This window comes from Rhinoraja longicauda, chromosome 26 (genome assembly GCF_053455715.1).
Source record: "Rhinoraja longicauda isolate Sanriku21f chromosome 26, sRhiLon1.1, whole genome shotgun sequence".
NCBI lineage: Eukaryota > Metazoa > Chordata > Chondrichthyes > Rajiformes > Arhynchobatidae > Rhinoraja > Rhinoraja longicauda.
In genome coordinates, this window is record NC_135978.1 from 32,218,275 (window position 1) to 32,237,465 (window position 19,191).

General features: G+C 46.8%; 1 protein-coding gene across 1 annotated transcript in view; it reads left to right on the plus strand.

Moving 5' to 3' along the window:
* Positions 1 to 18,702, plus strand: part of LOC144606567 (hepatocyte nuclear factor 1-beta-like) — a 149,383-nt gene extending 130,681 nt beyond the window's left edge. The window contains exon 10 of the mRNA XM_078422826.1: positions 17,393 to 18,702. Within this exon, the coding sequence (XP_078278952.1) occupies positions 17,393 to 17,413 (21 nt within the window). The 3' untranslated portion in view covers positions 17,414 to 18,702. The remainder of the gene's footprint in view (positions 1 to 17,392) is intronic.
* The last annotated feature ends 489 nt before the right edge of the window (positions 18,703 to 19,191 follow it).

A 19,191-nucleotide genomic window follows, 5' to 3' on the forward strand; every position in this document is an offset into this window, starting at 1 on the left:
ACCCTGAAGATAGGGTGCGCTTCTTCCAACCTTGTACATTACATTCAGTGCTTCCAATGTGGCCTCTTTGTTCAGCATCGACATTGGATCCTCTGCCTGCATGTGATCCATATCCCTCTAAACCCTGCATATGCATGTGCCCATTCAAAAGCCACTTAAATGCCACTATCTATCTTCCACCACCACCCCTGGCAGCGGGTTCCTGTGCTGCACAATACTATGGAAGATAGACACAAAGTGCTGGAGTAACTCATCGGGTCAGGCAGCATCTCTGGAGAAAAAGGTTGGGTGACGTTTCAGATACTATTCTATGTTCTATGTTTATGTGTTTTTCATTTGTGATGCAAACTAATTTGTAAAACAACAGCACATCTCTGAAACCTTCCAAGATCTCTCACCCAAACATAAATAGGCAAAAGTTGAGACAAGAAAGGAATATTGGGATCACTTTGTCAAAGAAATGAACAAGAGAGGGAGAGGTTTACAGTGGCCATTCCAAGATGGTGTGAGACACGGTGGCACATCGGTGGAGCTACTACCTTAAAGCACCATAAACCTGGGTTTGATCCTGACTACAGGTGCTGCCTGTACTGAGTTTACACGTTCTCCCCGTGACCTGCGGGGTTTTCTCCGAGATCTTCAGATTCCGCCCACACTCCAAAGACGTACGGGTTTGTAGGTTAATTAGCTTTGGTAAAATTATAAATCGTCCCTAGTGTGAGTATTGTTGATGTACTAGATACTGTTGATGTACGGGGATCACTGGTCGGCGCGGACTCAGCGGGCCGAAAGGCCTGTTTCCTCGCTATATCTCTAAACTAAATTTAAGGCATAGACAATTGAAGAAACCAAAGGCAGTAATGAAAGAATTTAGGTGAGAAGGAATGGGAAAGTTTAGGCTCCTGAACCAAAACGTTATTTGTCTACAATAAAGATGGACACAAAATCCTGGAGTAACTCAACGGGACAGGCAGCATCTCTGGAGAGAAGGAATGGGTGACTGAAGAAGGGTCTCAACCCGAAACGTCACCCATTCCTTCTCTCCAGTGATGCTGCCTGACCCGCTGAGTTACTCCAGCATGTTGTGTCTATCTTCGGTTTAAATGTTCTGGACTCCCCCAAATGTTCCCAATGTTGGGAGAGTCCAGAACTAGGGGCCACAGTCTACGAATAAAGGGGAGGCCATTAAAAACTGTGAGAAAAAACTTTTTCACCCAGAGAGTTGTGAATTTATGGAATTCTCTGCCACAGAAGGCAGTGGAGGCCAATTCACGGGATGAATTTAAGAGAGAGTTAGATAGAGCTTTGGGGGCTAGTGGAATCAAGGGATATGGGGAGAAGGCAGGCACAGGTTACTGATTGTGGATGATCAGCCATGATCACAATGAATGGCGGTGCTGGCTCGAAGGGCCAAATGGCCTCCTCCTGCACCTATTTTCTATGTTTCTAAACCTGCATCTGCAGTTCCTACACGTTGCTTGTCTATGTTCTCCAGAGATGCTGCCTGACCCGCTGAATTACTCTATCACTTGTAAACCAGCATCTACACTTCCTTGTTTCTACTGGGGAAGTTAGCATATTACTATTAATCCTGCAACAGTGAACATACTCTTTGTTCTCTACGCTCGTCTTACATTTGTTTGTTCTTGCTACCGCTTAATGTTGTGAACTACTTTCACAGCTTTCCCTCTTGAATTTTTCTGTCACCAACTAAAATGGTGTTGCAGGCTCTGGCCACGATGCTTCCCTGGAGAATGAACTCCCCCCTCCCTTCCCCCCTCCCCCCCAGCTACCCTCCACCCCCTGCCCACCTCCCCCCCCCACCCACAAACAACCCCTTCCCCTCCCTGTCCAAGACTATGGCCAACCTATTTGCACAGGGTATAGAAAACATAATTCATCAATTGGCTTTGGATTAAAAAAATGTAATAAACAATAGATTTATTTGTTTATAACAATACCATTTACAATACTAAACAATACAAACAAACCCACCACCATAATACAAGTAAAACAAATATTCTTAAATAACTATTTCACAATCCTTGTCAAGGATGTATTCCACCCTCCGCGGTGCCCAGCGGTCCCGGAAATCCCCCAGGATGCCCGTGGACAGCGCGTAGTCCCTCTCTAGTACCACCCGGGCGCGGATGTAACCCTGAAAATTGGCTTTGGGTAATGGCAGGGACTACTTCATCTCTAATAATTGCCTGTGCATTGACATTTTCCCTAGCTTCAACTATTGCGATTGGGACTCTATGGCTGTTCATGAGTTAGAACATTGGACATAGAACAGTACAGCACAGGAACAGGCCCTTCGGCCCACCATGTCCGTGCCCAACATGGTGCCAAGACCAACTCTTATCTGCCTGCACATCATCCATATCCCTCCATTCTCTGCATATCCATGTGCCTATCCAAAGGTCTCTTCAACGCCACTATGATATCATCTGGTGAAAACCAACATGGTCACAGGGAGAACGTACAAACTCCATACAGACAGCGCCCGTGGTCAGGATGGAACCCGGGTCTCTGGCACTGTGAGGCAGCAACTCTACCGCTGCGCCACCGTGCCGCAACCCATTACACTCATTGCAGAAATGTTGTGTTCTTTTCACAATGATTCCTGAGGCATTTCTGCAGCTGGCAGGCCTTCCATTCAGAGAGTGATACAGCATGGAAACAGGCCCTTCAGTCCAACCTGCCCACACTGGCCAACATGTCCCATCTACACTAGTCCCACCTGCCTGCACTTGGTCCATATCTCTCCAAACCTGTCCTATCCATTGACCTGTCTAAAGGCTTCTTAAACGTTGGGATTAACACATTAACACCATCCTGTACCTACTAGGGACAATTTTTACATTTACCCAGTCAATTAACCTACAAACCTGTACGTCTTTGGAGTGTGGGAGGAAACCGAAGATCTCGGAGAAAACCCACGCAGGTCACGGGGAGAACATACAAACTCCGTACAGACAGCACCCATAGTCGGGATCGAACCTGGGTCCCTGGCGCTGCATTCGCTGTAAGGCAGCAACTCTACCGCTGCGCCATCATGGCATGTTTTGTTGAATACTCTAATTTTAGGTAACTAACCAACAAACATCACTCCTCCCAACTTTTTCCCCTCTCTCCCCAGTGCTCCACCTGGATACGCAAACATTTCTCCCATTATACCTCCCCATAAGGTCATAATGCAATTTGATAGGAGCAGATTTAGGCCATTCGGCCCATCAAGTCTACTCTGCCCTTCAATCATGGCTGATCTATCTCTCCCTCCTAACCCCACTCTCCTGCCTTCTCCCCGTAACCTCTGACACCCGCTCCCCTTTCCCCTTTCACCACCTCCTTCTACCCATAGCTCTTGCAATTACTTCACGTTTCACGCTATTTAGTTTAGTTTAGTTTAAAATAACTTAAAATCGTTAACCCAAAAACTTAGTCACACCTGAATCGCTCAAAAGAAAGATGATGAATTCTTCATAACGGGGCGGCAGAGTGGTGCATCTGGTAGAGCCACTGCCTCACTGTGCCAGAGACTTGGGTTGGATCCTGTCCGGTTACCTTGCATTTGGAGTATTGGTCGCCCCAATGTGGGAAGGACGTGAAGACTTTGGAGAGAGTGCAGAGGAGGTTTAACAGAATGATGCCCGGATCAGACGGTATTACCTGCAAGGAAGCGTTGCAGAGACTTGGATGTTTTCCCTGAAATGCTGGAGGTTGAGGGGAGACCTGAGTGAAGCATTTAAAACGATGGTCGGCAGAGGCAGTGAGAATATTTATCCGAGGATTGAAATATTAAATATTAAGCAGTGTGCAGCTGGTAGAGTTGCAGCCTCACAGTGGTGCAGCTGGTAGAGTTGCTGCCTCACAGTGGTGCAGCTGCTGGAGTTGCTGCCTCACAGTGGTGCAGCTGGTGGAGTTGCTGCCTCACAGTGGTGCAGCTGCTGGAGTTGCTGCCTCACAGTGGTGCAGCTGCTGGAGTTGCTGCCTCACAGTGGTGCAGCTGGTGAAGTTGCTGCCTCACAGTGGTGCAGCTGCTGGAGTTGCTGTCTCACAGTGGTGCAGCTGCTGGAGTTGCTGCCTCACAGTGGTGCAGCTGCTGGAGTTGCTGCCTCAGTGGTGCAGCTGCTGGAGTTGCCTCACAGTGGTGCAGCTGCTGGAGTTGCTGTCTCACAGTGGTGCAGCTGCTGGAGTTGCTGCCTCACAGTGGTGCAGCTGCTGGAGTTGCTGCCTCACAGTGGTGCAGCTGCTGGAGTTGCTGCCTCACAGTGGTGCAGCTGGTGGAGTTGCTGCCTCACAGTGGTGCAGCTGGTGGAGTTGCTGCCTCACAGTGGTGCAGGTGGTAGAGTTGCTGCCTCACAGTGGTGCAGGTGGTAGAGTTGCTGCCTCACAGTGGTGCAGGTGGTAGAGTTGCTGCCTCACAGCGCCAGGGACCAAGGATCGATTCTGACCTCGCACGCTCCCTGTGACCGCGTGGGTTTCCTCCCGGTGCTCCGGTTTCCTCTCACATCCCAAAGACGTGCAGGTTTGTCGGCTAATTGGGCCTCTATAAATTTCCCCGAGTGTGTAGAGAATGGATGCGAAAGTGGAATAATATAGAACTAGTGTGAACGGGTGATCGATGGTCAATGTGGACCCGGTGAGCCAAAGGGTCTTGTTTCCATGCTGTATCACTAAACTAAACTAAACTAAACGATCACAGTGAAAGTGTCCTCTTATAGAGTGGTTTTAAGCCACAGTGTCAAACCATTATTATTTAAAAGAGATGAAGCACAAGAGGATCAAGTAGTTATAGACACAGAGTCATGGAAACAGCATGGAACTCAGTCTGAACGGGCGATCGATGGTTAGCGTGGGCTCAGTGGGCCAAAAGGCCTTTTTCTGTGGTGCATTTCTAAACTAAACTAAGCTCTTATAGAAACCCCCTGTCGTTTTACTCCTTTAATGTAGATCGGTAACTCGGTTGATAAGGTCGGATGAGGGGGGATCTCATTGAAACTTACCGAATAGTGAAAGACCTGGATGGAGTGGGTGTGGAGAGGATGATTCCACTGGTGGGAGAGTCTAGGACCAGAGGTCACAGCCTCAGAATTAAAAGATGTACCTTTATAAAGGAGATGAGGAGGAATTTCTTTAGTCAGAGGGTGGTAAATCTGTGGAATTCATCGCCACAGACGCTGTGGAGGACAAGTCAGTGGATATTTTTAAGGCAGAGATTGACAGATTCTTGATTAGTGCGGGTGTCAGGGGTTATGGGGAGAAGGCAGGAGAATGGGATTGAGAGGGGGAGATAGATCAGCCATGATTGAATGGCGGAGTGGACTTGATGGGCTGAATGGCCTAATTCTTCTCCTAGTACTTATAAACTTATCCCAATAAACAGAGGCACAGCAGATATAACAGTCATGACTGCCCAATGCTGAGGGCCAGAGTGAAGCACAGTGACACGATGGCACAGCTGCCCAACAGCTCCAGAGACATGGGTCCAAAACTGAGTGCAGGTGCTAGTTTGTACAAAGTTTGTAAGTTTTTCCCGTGACCTGCATGGGTTTTTGTTTTTGTGACCTCTGGCTTTGATAAAATTGTAAATTGTCCCGAGTGTGTAAGATAGTGTTAATGCGCAGGGATCACTGGTCAGCATGGAGTCGGTGGGCCGAAGGGCCTGTTTTCGCACTGTATGTCTAAACTAAACTAAACAGCTGCCCCCCTCACCTCAGTCCAGACAGGAGGAGACCATGGACCCCAGTGCTACTGTTACTTCCTTGCTGGAATACAGAGGCATGGAGTTCAGTGACGTGTTGACCTGCAAGAAGGCCACAGCTGGCACTTCCCATATCTTTTGCTGGTAAATGAAAGGGAACAATCTGCCCCTATTTGTTACAATTCACACCAAAGTGCTGAGTTTAGTTTTAGTTCAGAGATACATCGCGGAAACACCTTCAGCCCACCGAGTCTGCGCCGACCAGCGTTCCCCCACACTAACACTATCCTACACACACACGGGACAATTTACAATGGTTACCAAAGCCAATTAACCTACAAACCTGTACGTCTTTGGAGTGTGGGAGGAAACCGGAGCACCCGGGAAAAACCCACACAGGTCACGGGGAGAAGGTACAAACTCCGTACAGACAGCACCCATAGGCAGGATTGAACCCGGGTCTCTGGCGCTGTGAGGCAGCAACTCTGCCGCTGCGCCACCGTGCCACCCTGAGTCTATGCCAGCAAACAAACATATAGTTTGTCCAAAGTGCATTAAGACTGTTCGAAGCAAGTCAAGCTTTCATTTCTAGATGTCTACGTTATTTACCATTGTATTTCAGGTATTACAATGCTCCCATCTATCCCATACTTCACAAGCCCATTGAAATCACACAATGAAATGTGACTTGCTGCAGCTTAAGTGAATTGGAACCAAGTCCCCTGCTTATTTCAAAGCATGTCTAAAGTACAACACGAGGCTCTGCCTTCTTTCCTTCCATTTCTTCTGTGTTAAGAAAACAAATTGACCACCTCCTCACCAGGCAGACACTTAAATCTAGTTAAACAACTCATTTATTTTTATTGCCCTAAGGTGAAAAGGGTTAGTATACATCAAAATAGAAATTGAATTTTAATGCTCGCTGAGGTTCTGATAAACAAATCTCCATCAGAAGATCAGTGGAGCGGAGCAGTACTCCTGAGCAAACGTGATTTCCTTTGAAAATCACAATCAATCATATGCCAACAGTTCGGCCTTAAACTGACTTGATTAATCATGCCTTTATACTCCAATAGCCTCCGATCAGCTGCTTGTTGGAGCCAGCCTTCAGAGTCCAGGAAATGTCCTTGATGAAAATATTACTTGATCCTGCCTGTTGGTTTAATGCACATCCTGATAATTACCTGCCCTTCCATTCGGGATTGTCGCCACTCTTTGGTGAATGATAGCTAACTGGAACTCGTGCCTGTGTTCTAGGCATGGGGTGGCACATAAGTAAACAAAATTTTCAGATCAAATGGATCTCACTCACTGCCTCTTGTGTTTAGAGGAGCAGAATTAGGCCATTTGGCCCATCAAGTCTGCTCCGGCCATTCAATCATAGCTGATCGATCTCTCCCTCCTAACCCCATTCTACTTCCACAGAGGGCAGTGGAGGCCAATTCACTGGATGAATTTAAAAGAGAGTTAGATAGAGCTCTAGGGGCCAGTGGAATCAAAGGATATGGGGAGAAGAAGGCAGGCACAGGTTTCTGATTGTGGATGATCAGCCATAATCACAATGAATGGCGGTGCTGGCTCGAAGGGCCAAATGGCCTCCTCCTGCACCTATTCTCTGTGTTTCCATAACGCTGTCTATCTCCGTCTTAAAAATATCCATTGACTTGGCCTCTACAGCCCTCTGTGGCAATGAATTCCACAGATTCACCACCCTCTGACTAAAGAAATTCCTCCTCATCTCCTTTCTAAAGGTACGTTCTTTTATTCTGCGACAGTGCCCTCTGGTCCTAGACTCTCCCCCTAATGGAAACATCCTCTCCATATCCACTCTATCCAGGCCTTTCACTATTCGGTAAGTTTCAGTGATGTCCCCCCTCACCCAGCGAGTACAGACGCAGCGCCATTGAACACCCATCACATGCTGACCCACTCATTCCTGAGATCATGCTCGTAAATCTCCCCTGGACCTTCTCCAAAGCCAGCCCATCTTTCCTCAGATGCAGAAACATAGAAGCATAGAAAATAGGTGCAGGAGTAGGTCATTCGGCCCCTCGAGCTAGCGCCACAATTCAATATGATCATGGCTGATCATCCACAATCAGTTTCCTTTTGCTGCTTTCTCCCCATATCACGTTAGGCAAAATGGGGCCCAAAACTGCTTACAATACTCCAAAGGCAGTCTGACCAATATTTTACAAAGCCTCAGCATGACAGCATGTTTTTATATTCTGGTTCTCTGTAAATAAATGCTAGCGTTGCATTTGCCTTGGAGTTAGGCAAACAACAGCGCTCTCCTTGCTTTCCCAGCCAGATGCTTCCAATACTATGGCTCTAGTCAAGGTTCAAATACCATAGACCTGCAGCTGCACACTTGAAAGGCCCACACACAACATCCATCAAACCAGTGCGGCACAGAGTTGCTGCCTTACAGCAAATGCAGCGCTGGAGACCCGGGTTCCATCCCGACTACGGGTGCTGTCTGCACGTGATCCATGTCCCTCCATTCCCTGCATATCCATGTGCCTGTCCAAAAGTCTCTTAAACGCCACTATCGTATCTGCCTCCACCATCACCCCCGGCAGCACGTTCCAGGCCCCCACCACCCTCTGCGTAAATAACTTGCCCCCCACATCTCCTTTAAACATTGCCCCTCTCACCTTAAAGCTGTGCCCTCCAGTGTTTGATTTTTCCAGCCTGGGAAAAAGGTCCTGACTGTCCACCCTATCTGTGCCTCTCATGATTTTATATACCTATCATATATAAACATATATCCGCTGCAAATGCTAGTTTCTACTGAGATAGACACAATCTTCGTGTTGAACCGAAGAGAGACACAGTCTGAAGAAGGGTTTATTGCAAAATGGATCGGAACCCTTCTGAGTCTGAAGAAGGGTTCCAACGTGAAACGTCACCCATCCTTCTTCTCCTGAGATGCTGCCTGACCCACTGAGTTACTCCATCTTCGGTCTGAAGCAGTCTAATCCGCAGTTCCTTCCTACACATTCATGGCCACTATTTTATGGAGGCTTGGCTTTTGAACAATATGGAAACATGTGAGCGGAGATCTTATAGAAACATATAGAATTCTTCAGGGATTGGACAGGCTAGATGCCTGGAAAAATGTTCCCGATGTTGGGGGAGTCCAGAACCAGGAGTCACAGTTTAAGAATAAGGGGTAGGACATTTAGGACTGAGATGAGGAAAAACATTTTCACCCAGAGAGTTGTGAATCTGTGGAATTCTCTGCCACAGAAGGCAGTGGAGGCCAATTCACTGGATGTTTTCAAGAAAGAGTTAGATTTAGCTCTTAGGACTAACGGAATCAAGGGATATGGGGAGAAAGCAGGAACAGGGTACTGATTTTGGACGATCAGCCATGATCATATTGAATGGCAGTGCTGGCTCGAAGGGCTGAATGGCCTCCTCTTGCAAATATTGTCTCTGTTTCTATGTTTATCAAGTAGAGGAGGATGTGGGGAAGGGTGAGGGCTTTCTGGAGTGAAGGCAAGAACAAGCAAGCCGCTCCCTAACTTAGTTTAGCTTAGTTTAGCAATGGAAATGGCTGCAGGTCATTCCTCATTTAAAAAGAAATCATCATTGATGAGAATTAAATCAGAAATAGAAACACAATGTAAAGGCTTAAGTGTCTAACACTGACAGTGACTTGGAAGGGGGGTGGGTGTCAGAAACATCATAGAACAGTACAGCACAGGATCAGGCCCTTCGGCCCACAATGTCTCTGCTGAATATGATGCCTAGACCAACTCTTATGGGCGGCACGGTGGCGCAGCGGGAAAGAGTTGCTGCCTTACAGCTCCAGAGACCCTTTGTCCAGAGAGTCCCTTCGAGACCGGGTTCGATCCTGACTACGGGTGCTGTCTGTATGAAGTCTGTACATTCTCCCCGTGACCTGCGGGTTTTCTCCAGTATCTCAGGTTTCCTCCCACACTCCAAAGACGTACAGGTTTGTAGGTTAATTGGCTTTGGTAAAATTGTAATTTGTCCCTGGTACATGTAGGACAGTGATAGTGTGCGGTGATTGCTGATTGAAGCGGACTCGGTGGGCCGAAGGGCCTGTTTCAATGCTTTATCTCTAAACTATAACTAAATTTCCGTATCTGGGGGATTTGAAGGAGATTGTGGGCATGGTGTCAGCAGCTGCCCTGGGGCACACTAAATGTGTAGGAGTGAACTGCAGACGCTGGTTTACACCGAAGATAGACACATAGACTCAGCTGGACAGGCAGCATCTCGGGAGAGAAGGAATGGGTGATGTTTCGGGTCGAGACCCTTCTTCAGTCTGAAGAAGGGTCTCGACCCAAAATGTCATCTTTTCCTTTTTCCCCAGAGATGCTGCCTGACCCGCTGAGTCTATTTATGGGGTAATACCTGGACTATACCCCTGAACTATACCCCACTATGTACAGGGTAGACCCCCTGGACTATACCCTACTACGTACAGGGTAGACCCCCTGGACTACACCCCACCATGTACAGGGTAGACCCCCTGGACTACACCCCACCATGTACAGGGTAGACCCCCTGGACTACACCCCACTATGTACAGGGTAGACCCCCTGGACTACACCCCACTATGTACAGGGTAGTCCCCCTGGACTACACCCCTGGACTACACCCCACTATGTACAGGGTAGACCCCCTGGACTACACCCCACTATGTACAGGGTAGACCCCCTGGACCACACCCCACTATGTACAGGGTAGACCCCCTGGACTACACCCCTGGACTACACCCCACTATGTACAGGGTAGACCCCCTGGACTACACCCCACTATGTACAGGGTAGACCCCCTGGACTACACCCCACTATGTACAGGGTAGACCCCCTGGACTATACCCCACCTTACAGGGTAGACCCCCTGGACTACACCCCACCATGTACAGGGTAGACCCCCTGGACTACACCCCACTATGTACAGGGTAGACCCCCTGGACTATACCCCACCTTACAGGGTAGACCCCCTGGACTACACCCCACCATGTACAGGGTAGACCCCCTGGACTATACCCTACTACGTACAGGGTAGACCCCCTGGACTACACCCCACCATGTACAGGGTAGACCCCCTGGACTATACCCCACTATGTACAGGGTAGACCCCCTGGACTATACCCCACTATGTACAGGGTAGACCCCCTGGACTATACCCCACCTTACAGGGTAGACCCCCTGGACTACACCCCACTATGTACAGGGTAGACCCCCTGGACTACACCCCACTATGTACAGGGTAGACCCCCTGGACTATACCCCACCTTACAGGGTAGACCCCCTGGACTATACCCCACTATGTACAGGGTAGACCCCCTGGACTACACTCCTGGAGCTGCCCGTAGGTTGCATGAGTCATTCTACAGTCCATGTGACTCAGGACCGTGATATGAATCTTCATTTCACATAGTGTAACTGAAGAAAGGCTGGTGTTGAAAGCTAACAGCACACCCTGTGTACACTAGAGAGAAATTGCAGGGAATGTCTACATTTTATGCAGAGAAAGACAAGCTTGCAGATGTGTAGAATGCCATGCCTTCCGTTCATTACTCATCACAATGCAGAAAGAGGCCTTTTGGCCCATCATGTCCCTGCCAACTCATAGAAACATAGAAAATAGGTGCAGGAGGAGACCATTTGGCCCTTCGAGCCAGCACCGCCATTCATTGTGATCATGACTGATCATTCAAAATCAGTACCCTGTTCCTGCTTTTTCCCCATATCCCTTGATTCCTTTAGCCCTAAGAACTAAATCTAACTCTCTCTTGAAAACATCCAGTGAATTGGCCACTGCCTTCTGTGGCAGAGAATTCCACAGATTCACAACTCTCTGGGTAAAAATGTTTTTCCTCATCTCAGTCCTAAATGTCCTTCCCCTTATTCTTAAACTGTGGCCCCTTGGTTCTGGACTCTCACAACATTGGGAACATTTTTCCTGCATCTGGCCTGTCCAGTCCTTTAAGAATTTTATATGTTTCTCTCAGATCCTTATATGTTTCTATCAGGATTTTGTGTGAGAATGAGAACGTTTTGATGTAAGGAAGAGGCAATGCATTTGTTTTGGTGTCAGGGAAGATCATACCTTATATACTCTACCGGAGAAAGAGGACCCTGAGTGTGTGTGAGGGTGTAGATCATGGTTATCACTGGGGAACTTCACACTCTGAGCGTACATTAAAGCTATTCACAAAATGCTGCAGTAACTCAGCAGGTCAGGCAGCATCTCAGGAGAGAAGGAATGGGTGACGTTTCGGGTCGAGACCCTTCATCAGTCTGAAGAAGGGTCTCGACCCGAAACGTCACCCATTCCTTCTCTCCTTAGATGCTGCCTGACCTGCTGAGTTACTCCAGCATTTTGTGAATTATTACCTTCGATTTGTACCAGCATCTGCAGTTATTTTCATACATTAAAGCTATAACACAATCTCAGGTGATTTTGGAAATCTCGCATGCCCTGAAGGCCTTGTTAACTTTTCAACACTCTCCTGTGCTTTTAAAAAGCCACAAATCGCAATATTTAAGAATCAGTTGGACAGGTACGTGGATAGGGTAGGTTTGGAGGGATATGGACGAGAGTGGGACGAGTGTAGCTGGGACATGTTGGTCGGTGTGGGCAAGTTGGGCGGAAGGGCCTGTTTCCACGCTGTATCACTCTGACTTTATAAAATGCAGATAGATCCTGTCAGCTATATTCAGGGCTGCTGTTCTCCCCCCCTCCCTCTGCATGTGGCTGTTCAGCCGTGTAGAGTGCTATGCTACCGACCTGGCTAATTATAGCATGGGTATTTGGGATTCATTATTTTGGAGTCACCCCAGGTATATATATATATGAATACACTGGTCGTAGAGTCATGCAGTCATACAGCACAGAAACAGGCCTTTCAGGCCAACTTGCCCATGCTGACCAAGATGCCCCATCTACACTAATCCAAGGAGCAGAATTAGGTCATTCGGCCCTTCGAGTCTACTCCGCCATTCAATCATGGCTGATCAATCTCGACTTCTCAACTCCATTCTCCTGCCTTCTCCCCATAACCCCTGACACCCTTAATAATTAATCTCCACTTACAATATTCCCAATGACTTGGCCTCCACTGCCATCTGTAGTATTTGCCCCATATCCCTCTAAACCTTTCCTCTCCAAGTACCTGTCCAAATGTCGTTTAAACATTGTTATAATACCTGCCTCAACTCTGGCAGCTCGTTCCATACACCCACCACCTTCTAAATGAAAAAGTTGGCCCCCAGGTTCCTATTAAATCTTTCCCCTCTCACCTTACAATAAATCTCACCTTACAATAAATCTTTTATTTCAATGTTTCTAACCATACACTCTCAGATAGGACAAATTTACCCAGGTAAGCTAACTGATAGGACTTAGTTGAAGGACTATTGGTGCCACTTTAAAGGATCAGTGATGTTTGTATTGCCAATGCCTGTGTTACAGGGGTCTGGTCTTAATGACATCTCTTGGCGTCTCCTTATCTTTGAGTTATTATGTTTGCTGATCCAATAAATTATTCCGGTCCCTAAAAGCTATCTTTGGTACCAACCTTCCCAGCTGAAAAAAGATCAACCAACACATATTTTTATCATTCCCTCATACTGGACACCACACACCAATTTGTTGTCATGAAGTCGATAAATAAAAGAGGCTATTATTAATTATAAGTGATTCTGCTACGAAGCAAAGATATTTCATATTTTTTCATATTTCAGATACAGTGCGGAAACAGGCCTTTCGGCCCACCAAGTCCGCGCCGCCCAGCGATCCCCGCACATTAACACTATCCTATACCCACACTAGGGACAATTTTTACATTTACCCAGCCAATTAACCTACATACCTGCACGTCTTTGGAGTATTATTATTGCCTCTCTTCTTTAATGACCATTTTGCGGGGTGGGGTCAGGAGTATGGTTGAGGAGGGAAAGAAAATATTTATTTCAAGAACTTTATTTTTAATACCTTCGCTCAGTCTGCCTAAACCTACCTGATCTCTCAGTTCTTAAACACTTTAACTCCCCCTCCAATTTCCACACTGACCTTTCTGTCCTGGGCCTCCTCCATTGTCAGAGTGAGGCCCAGCACAAATTGGAGGAACAGTACCTCATATTTCGCTTGGGCAGCTTACACCCGAGCGGTATGAACATTGACTTCTCTAACTTCAAGTAACCCTTGCTTTACCTCACTGTCCATCCCTCTCCCTTTCCAGTTCTCCCACCAGTCTGACTGGCCCCTGTTTACATTTTAATGTCTGTTTGCTTTGTTGTCATCTTCTCCTAGCTACATTTTTCTTGATCTACATCCCTTTTGATCTCTTACATTTCCTTATCTCTGTGACTCCCTCTCCACTGACTCTCAGTCTGAAGAAGGGTCTCAAGCTGAAACGTCAACCATTCCTTCTCTTCAGAGATGCTGCCTGTCCCGCTGAGTTACTCCAGCATTTTGTGTCTATCTTCGGTGTAAACCAGCATCTGCAGTTCCTTCCTACACAAACTATATTTTTCTATTTTGTATTCTGCTGTGTAATCAGTCTCCTTGAAGATCACTCTGTTTCCCTGATGATATAATGGTCAGCATTGAACACTTGAATTTGCCTAGTAATTTATAATGAGTACCAGATCTAAGGCTTGGTAATATTGCTAAATAATTGACTTCTCACATTCCTGTCTGATTTCCCCCCAAAATTTATGAAGATGGTTTTGAATAGACAAACAGTGAAAAGTTGTTCACATTAGTTGGTGAATTGCTAACCAGAAGCTCAAGATTATTGTTGAAAGAATGCAAATTGAAAAGATGTTCAGGTTTGTAGGCTACATGGCTTGGTATAATTGTAAATTGTCGCTAGTATGCGCAGGATAGTGTTGCTGCACTGGGATCACTGGTCGGCGTGGACTCAGTGGGTCAAAGGGCCTGTTTCCTCACTGTAACTATAAACTAAACTAAAATAAAATAAAATAAACAACAAGGGCAGTAGGGTGGCACATTGCACAGCAGTAGAGTTGCTGCCTTACAGCACCAGAGACCCGGGCTTTGATCCTGACTATCGGTGCTGTCTGTATGGAGTTTGTACCTTCTCCCTGTGACCACGTGTGTTTTCTTTAGGTGCTCTGTTTTTCTCCAGCATCCAGCAGGTTTGTAGGTTAATTGGCTTCTGAAGAAAAATGTCCTGAGTGTGTAAGATAGAACTAGTGTGAAGGGGTGTTCATTGGTTGGCGCGGACTCAGTGGGCCGAAGGGCCTGTTTCCACGCTGTATCTCTAACCTGAACTAAACTAATTTTTGTCATGCTGAAGATTTTTTAATATTGAATATTTTACCGCAATTTGGAAGAGCGACTGTATTGACAGGGGTGTGGGATAAGTATTTAAAGAAAGAATCAAGTGAAGCATGAATATGGGCTTATTGTAGTTGAAAAACTGAAGTTAATGCAGTTTTTGTGAGCTGTCTTTATATTTTTACTGTCTCCACCTTCAATTCATTTAGTTGAGTTTATTGTCACGTGTACCGAGGTACAGTGAAAAGCTTTTGTAGCATGTTAACCAGTCAGCAGAAAGACTATGCATGATTACAGTTGAGCCGTCCACAGTGTACATATGCAGGATAAAAGGAATAACATTTAGTGCAAGATAAAGTCCAGCAAAGTCCAATTAAAGATAGTCCAAGAGTTTACAATGAGGTAGATCAATGAGGTAGCTCAGGATCGCTCTCTAGTTGGAGGTAGGATGGTTCAGTTGCCTGATAACAGCTGGGAAGAAACTGTCCCTGAATCTGGAGGTGTGCGTTTTCATACTTCTACACCTTTATTGGTTGAGGTGCTATACTGGGAAACAAACCGAATGTTCAAATCCAGAACAAACAGGCAAAATGTATACAGTTAATGGAAAGACCCTTAACAGCATAGATGTAAAGAGAGGGATACATACTTTAAGCTTGCCTTCATGGGTGTAGATAATGAGTGTAAGAGTCGGAAAGTCATGATGCAGCTTCATGGGACTTTGGTTAGGCCACGTTTGGATTATTGCGTGCAGTTCTGGTCACCCCATTACAGGAAGGTTGTGCAGGCTTTGGAGCGGGTGCAGAAGAGGCTTACCAGAATGCTGCCTGGATTAGAGCCTATTGACTTTAAGAAGAGGTTAGACAAACTTTGGAGTTTTCTCTAGAATGCTGGAGACTATGGGGAGAGCCGATAGAAGAGTACTTTGACTTCCCAAACTTGCGCTTTTCAGATGGGATTTGCAGACGTGATAGAGGTTAATTTGCACAGCTACAAGTGCCACTCAGAGCCATCTTAGGCCCAATGGGCCAAATGACCATTGTCAACTCTGTAGCGAGACACAAAGTGCTGGAGTAACTCAGCGGGACAGGCTGTCCTAGAAGGTACTTTAAACTCCTGTGACTAATCCCTCCACACACTGACAGAGGACAAGGTGACACAAGCTAGAGTTTAAAGCACCTCCTAGGACAGCCTTGTCCCGTTGACCAAAAGCACCCTGTTTCAGATCACAACACGGTTTGCACAGGTCTACCATGAGAACAAAAGTAACAAAAGTTTTTTTGAATTGATTTTCTCTTTCGGAGAGAAGGAATGGGTGATGTTTTGGGTCAAGACCCTTCTTCAGACTGAGTCAGGGGAGAGGGAGATACAGAGATAAGGAAATGTAAGGTGTGAAAATGAGACATAGAAACATAGAAAATAGGTGCAGGAGGAGGCCATTTGGCCTTTCGAGCCAGCATTGTGATCATGGCTGATCATCCACAATCAGTAACTTGTGCCCAACCTCTCCCCATATCCCTTGATTCCGCTAGCCCCCAGAGCTCTATCTAACTCTCTCTTAAATTCATCCAGTGATTTGGCCTCCACTGCCTGCTGTGGCAGAGAATTCCACAAATTCACAAAGGGGATGGAGATCAAGGAACATGTAGAATGGATCATTGTTAGTTAGGAGAAGGTAACAATAAAGCAAACAGAGATAAAATGTAAACAAGGACAGTCAGACTAGTCGGAGAACTGGGAAGGGGGGAGGGATGGAAAGAGAGGGAAGGCAAAGGTTACTTGAAGTTAGAGAAATCAGTATCTCTGAAGAAAAAGGATGGGTGGCGTTTCAGGTCGGGGCCCTTCAGACTGAAAGTAGTGGCTGGGGGAGGGGGGAGTGGAGGTATAAAGTTGGAGGTGAGGAATGACCTCAGGCAGGACATTGCCTAGTAGGGCCACTGTTGGCCAGGGAGGGGTGATCTCAAGAGAAACAATGTGGAGAACAGTGGAACTGGTAAAACCACTGGGATGGAGGAAGGAGGGAGGGAGGGGAGGGGAGGGGAGGGGAGTATGAGATGAAGTGACTTAAAATTAGAGAATTCAGTGTTCGTACTGTTGGGCTGTAAGCTGCCCAAGCAAAATATGAGGTGCTGTTCCTCCAATTTGCGTGCGCCCTCACTCTGACAATGGAGGAGGCCCAGGACAGAAAGGTTAATGTGGGAATAGGAGGGGGAGTTAAAACAGTCAGCAACTGGGAGATGCGGGAAGATTTAGTGTTATAAGTGTTCGGCAAAACGGACGCCGAGCCTCCACTGCAGTGGTTCGGTGACGATATGATTCCTGCTGTCAATAGCCGCTGTTTTAGCGAGTGATTTATTTTGATGTCCCTGTTTCTCCTTTGTGTCCCCTCAGTGCCCTCTACAAGCCTGGTGATTCTCCGCTCCCTCCCAGTCTGCTGATCGGGAGGAAAAACAACAACGTTCACAAAAAACAAAACGGTTTTTCACAACAGCTCTCTGGAATCCGCAGTGACCAGAGAGAACTCACTGAGCCAGCCAGTAGACGGTCTGATTTGACGGAGTACAGCAAGCCCAGCCTCCGCAGTGACTAACCCCTCCGCACACTGACAGAGGACAAGGAGACACAAGCTAGAGTTTAACGCACCTTCTCGGGCAGCCTTGTCCCGTGGACCAAAGCACCCTGTTTCAGATCACCACGCGGTCTGCACAGGTCTACCATGAGAACAAAAGTAACAAAAGTTTCAACAACAAAAAAAAAAAGATTTTCTCTTTTGTCAAATGCAAGAAACAAATTTGCCGAGAAACACTCTTTATCTGTTACTGGAAGCTTGTTGGACGCTTGTTCGGTTAAATCAAAACTGTGAACTTTAAATGAAGACGGATCACAGTAAAATGCTGAAGATGGATATCCAGGGAGGTGTGAGGAGGAATCCTGATTGTTCTGATCAACTGGAGTTCCCGAGATTGCCCATGAGAAAAACAGAATCGACCACCTGGATCTCAAATGTGTGGACTGTACAGACCCCTTCCGAAGTTTTGAAGAGACAGACTGATGTTCCTGGGACCACAGTTCAATGTAAAACCTGCGTCTCAATTTGGTCGCAATGAATTGACCCAAAGAGGAATCCATTTGATCAGGGACTTGGTGGCATCGAGCTTCACCATTTGAAATCTTCAGAGCGATGCAATGCTGTTGAGGATTTGCAATGAAACCAATCAATTAGAGAGTGTAGCTTCATCCTGAAGCCCCTAATGACTTGATTATTCCAGATTACGTTTCATCATAAATGGCGACTGTTTCCAATTTTAATATATGTGAAATCCGGATGGGGAGGTGGAAAGTGTTCAGGGCAGTACAGTGTTGGAAAGTGTGGACTTCCACACCTGGAGGTCAGTCCCTGTCTGTGTGATATGTAGTGTCCAACCCTCTACTCCAATGCATTTTCATTCACCTATGGTCGAGAATACAATCAGTTGCTTGTGCTCAACATTTCATTCCCATGGTTATATTCCAAGTGTACTTGCATTCCCTTGCCTTGACTCCCAACATCAGCCAGCATGAAGTCCATCCCAGTAGGTTGGAACGAGTCACCTCTCTTGCCTCAATGTGCTTCCAAAGCCATTTAAAAGCATTTTAATCTGCCATTTGCCAGGTCATAGACACAAAATGCCGGAGCAACACAGCAGGACAGGCAGCTTATCTGGAGAGAAGGAACGGGTGACGATTCGGGTCGAGACCCTTCTTCAGACTCCCCTTCAGACTCTGAAGAAGGGTCTCAACCCGAAACATCACCCATTCATTCTATCCAGAGATGCTGCCTGTCCCGCTGAGTTACTCCAGCTTTTTGTGTCTCTCTTCGGTGTGAACCAGCATCTGCAGTTCCTTCCCAGGGCCATACATTGATGGGAATTGGTGTGACTTTTTCTTTCTGCACGGTGGCGCAGCGGTAGAGTCGCTGCCTTTCCACGCCAGAGACCCGGGTTTGATCCTAACTACGGGTGCTGTCTGTATGGAGTTTGTACGTTCTCCCTGTGACCGCGTGGGTTTTCTACGGGTGCTCCGGTTTCCTTCCACACGCTTAAGACGTTTCGGTTTATAAGTTAATTGGCTTCGGTACAAATTGTAGAACTGTCCCTGTCACACCGTTCTATACTCTACCACTTTCTGACGCACTCCCTGCACATCCGTCG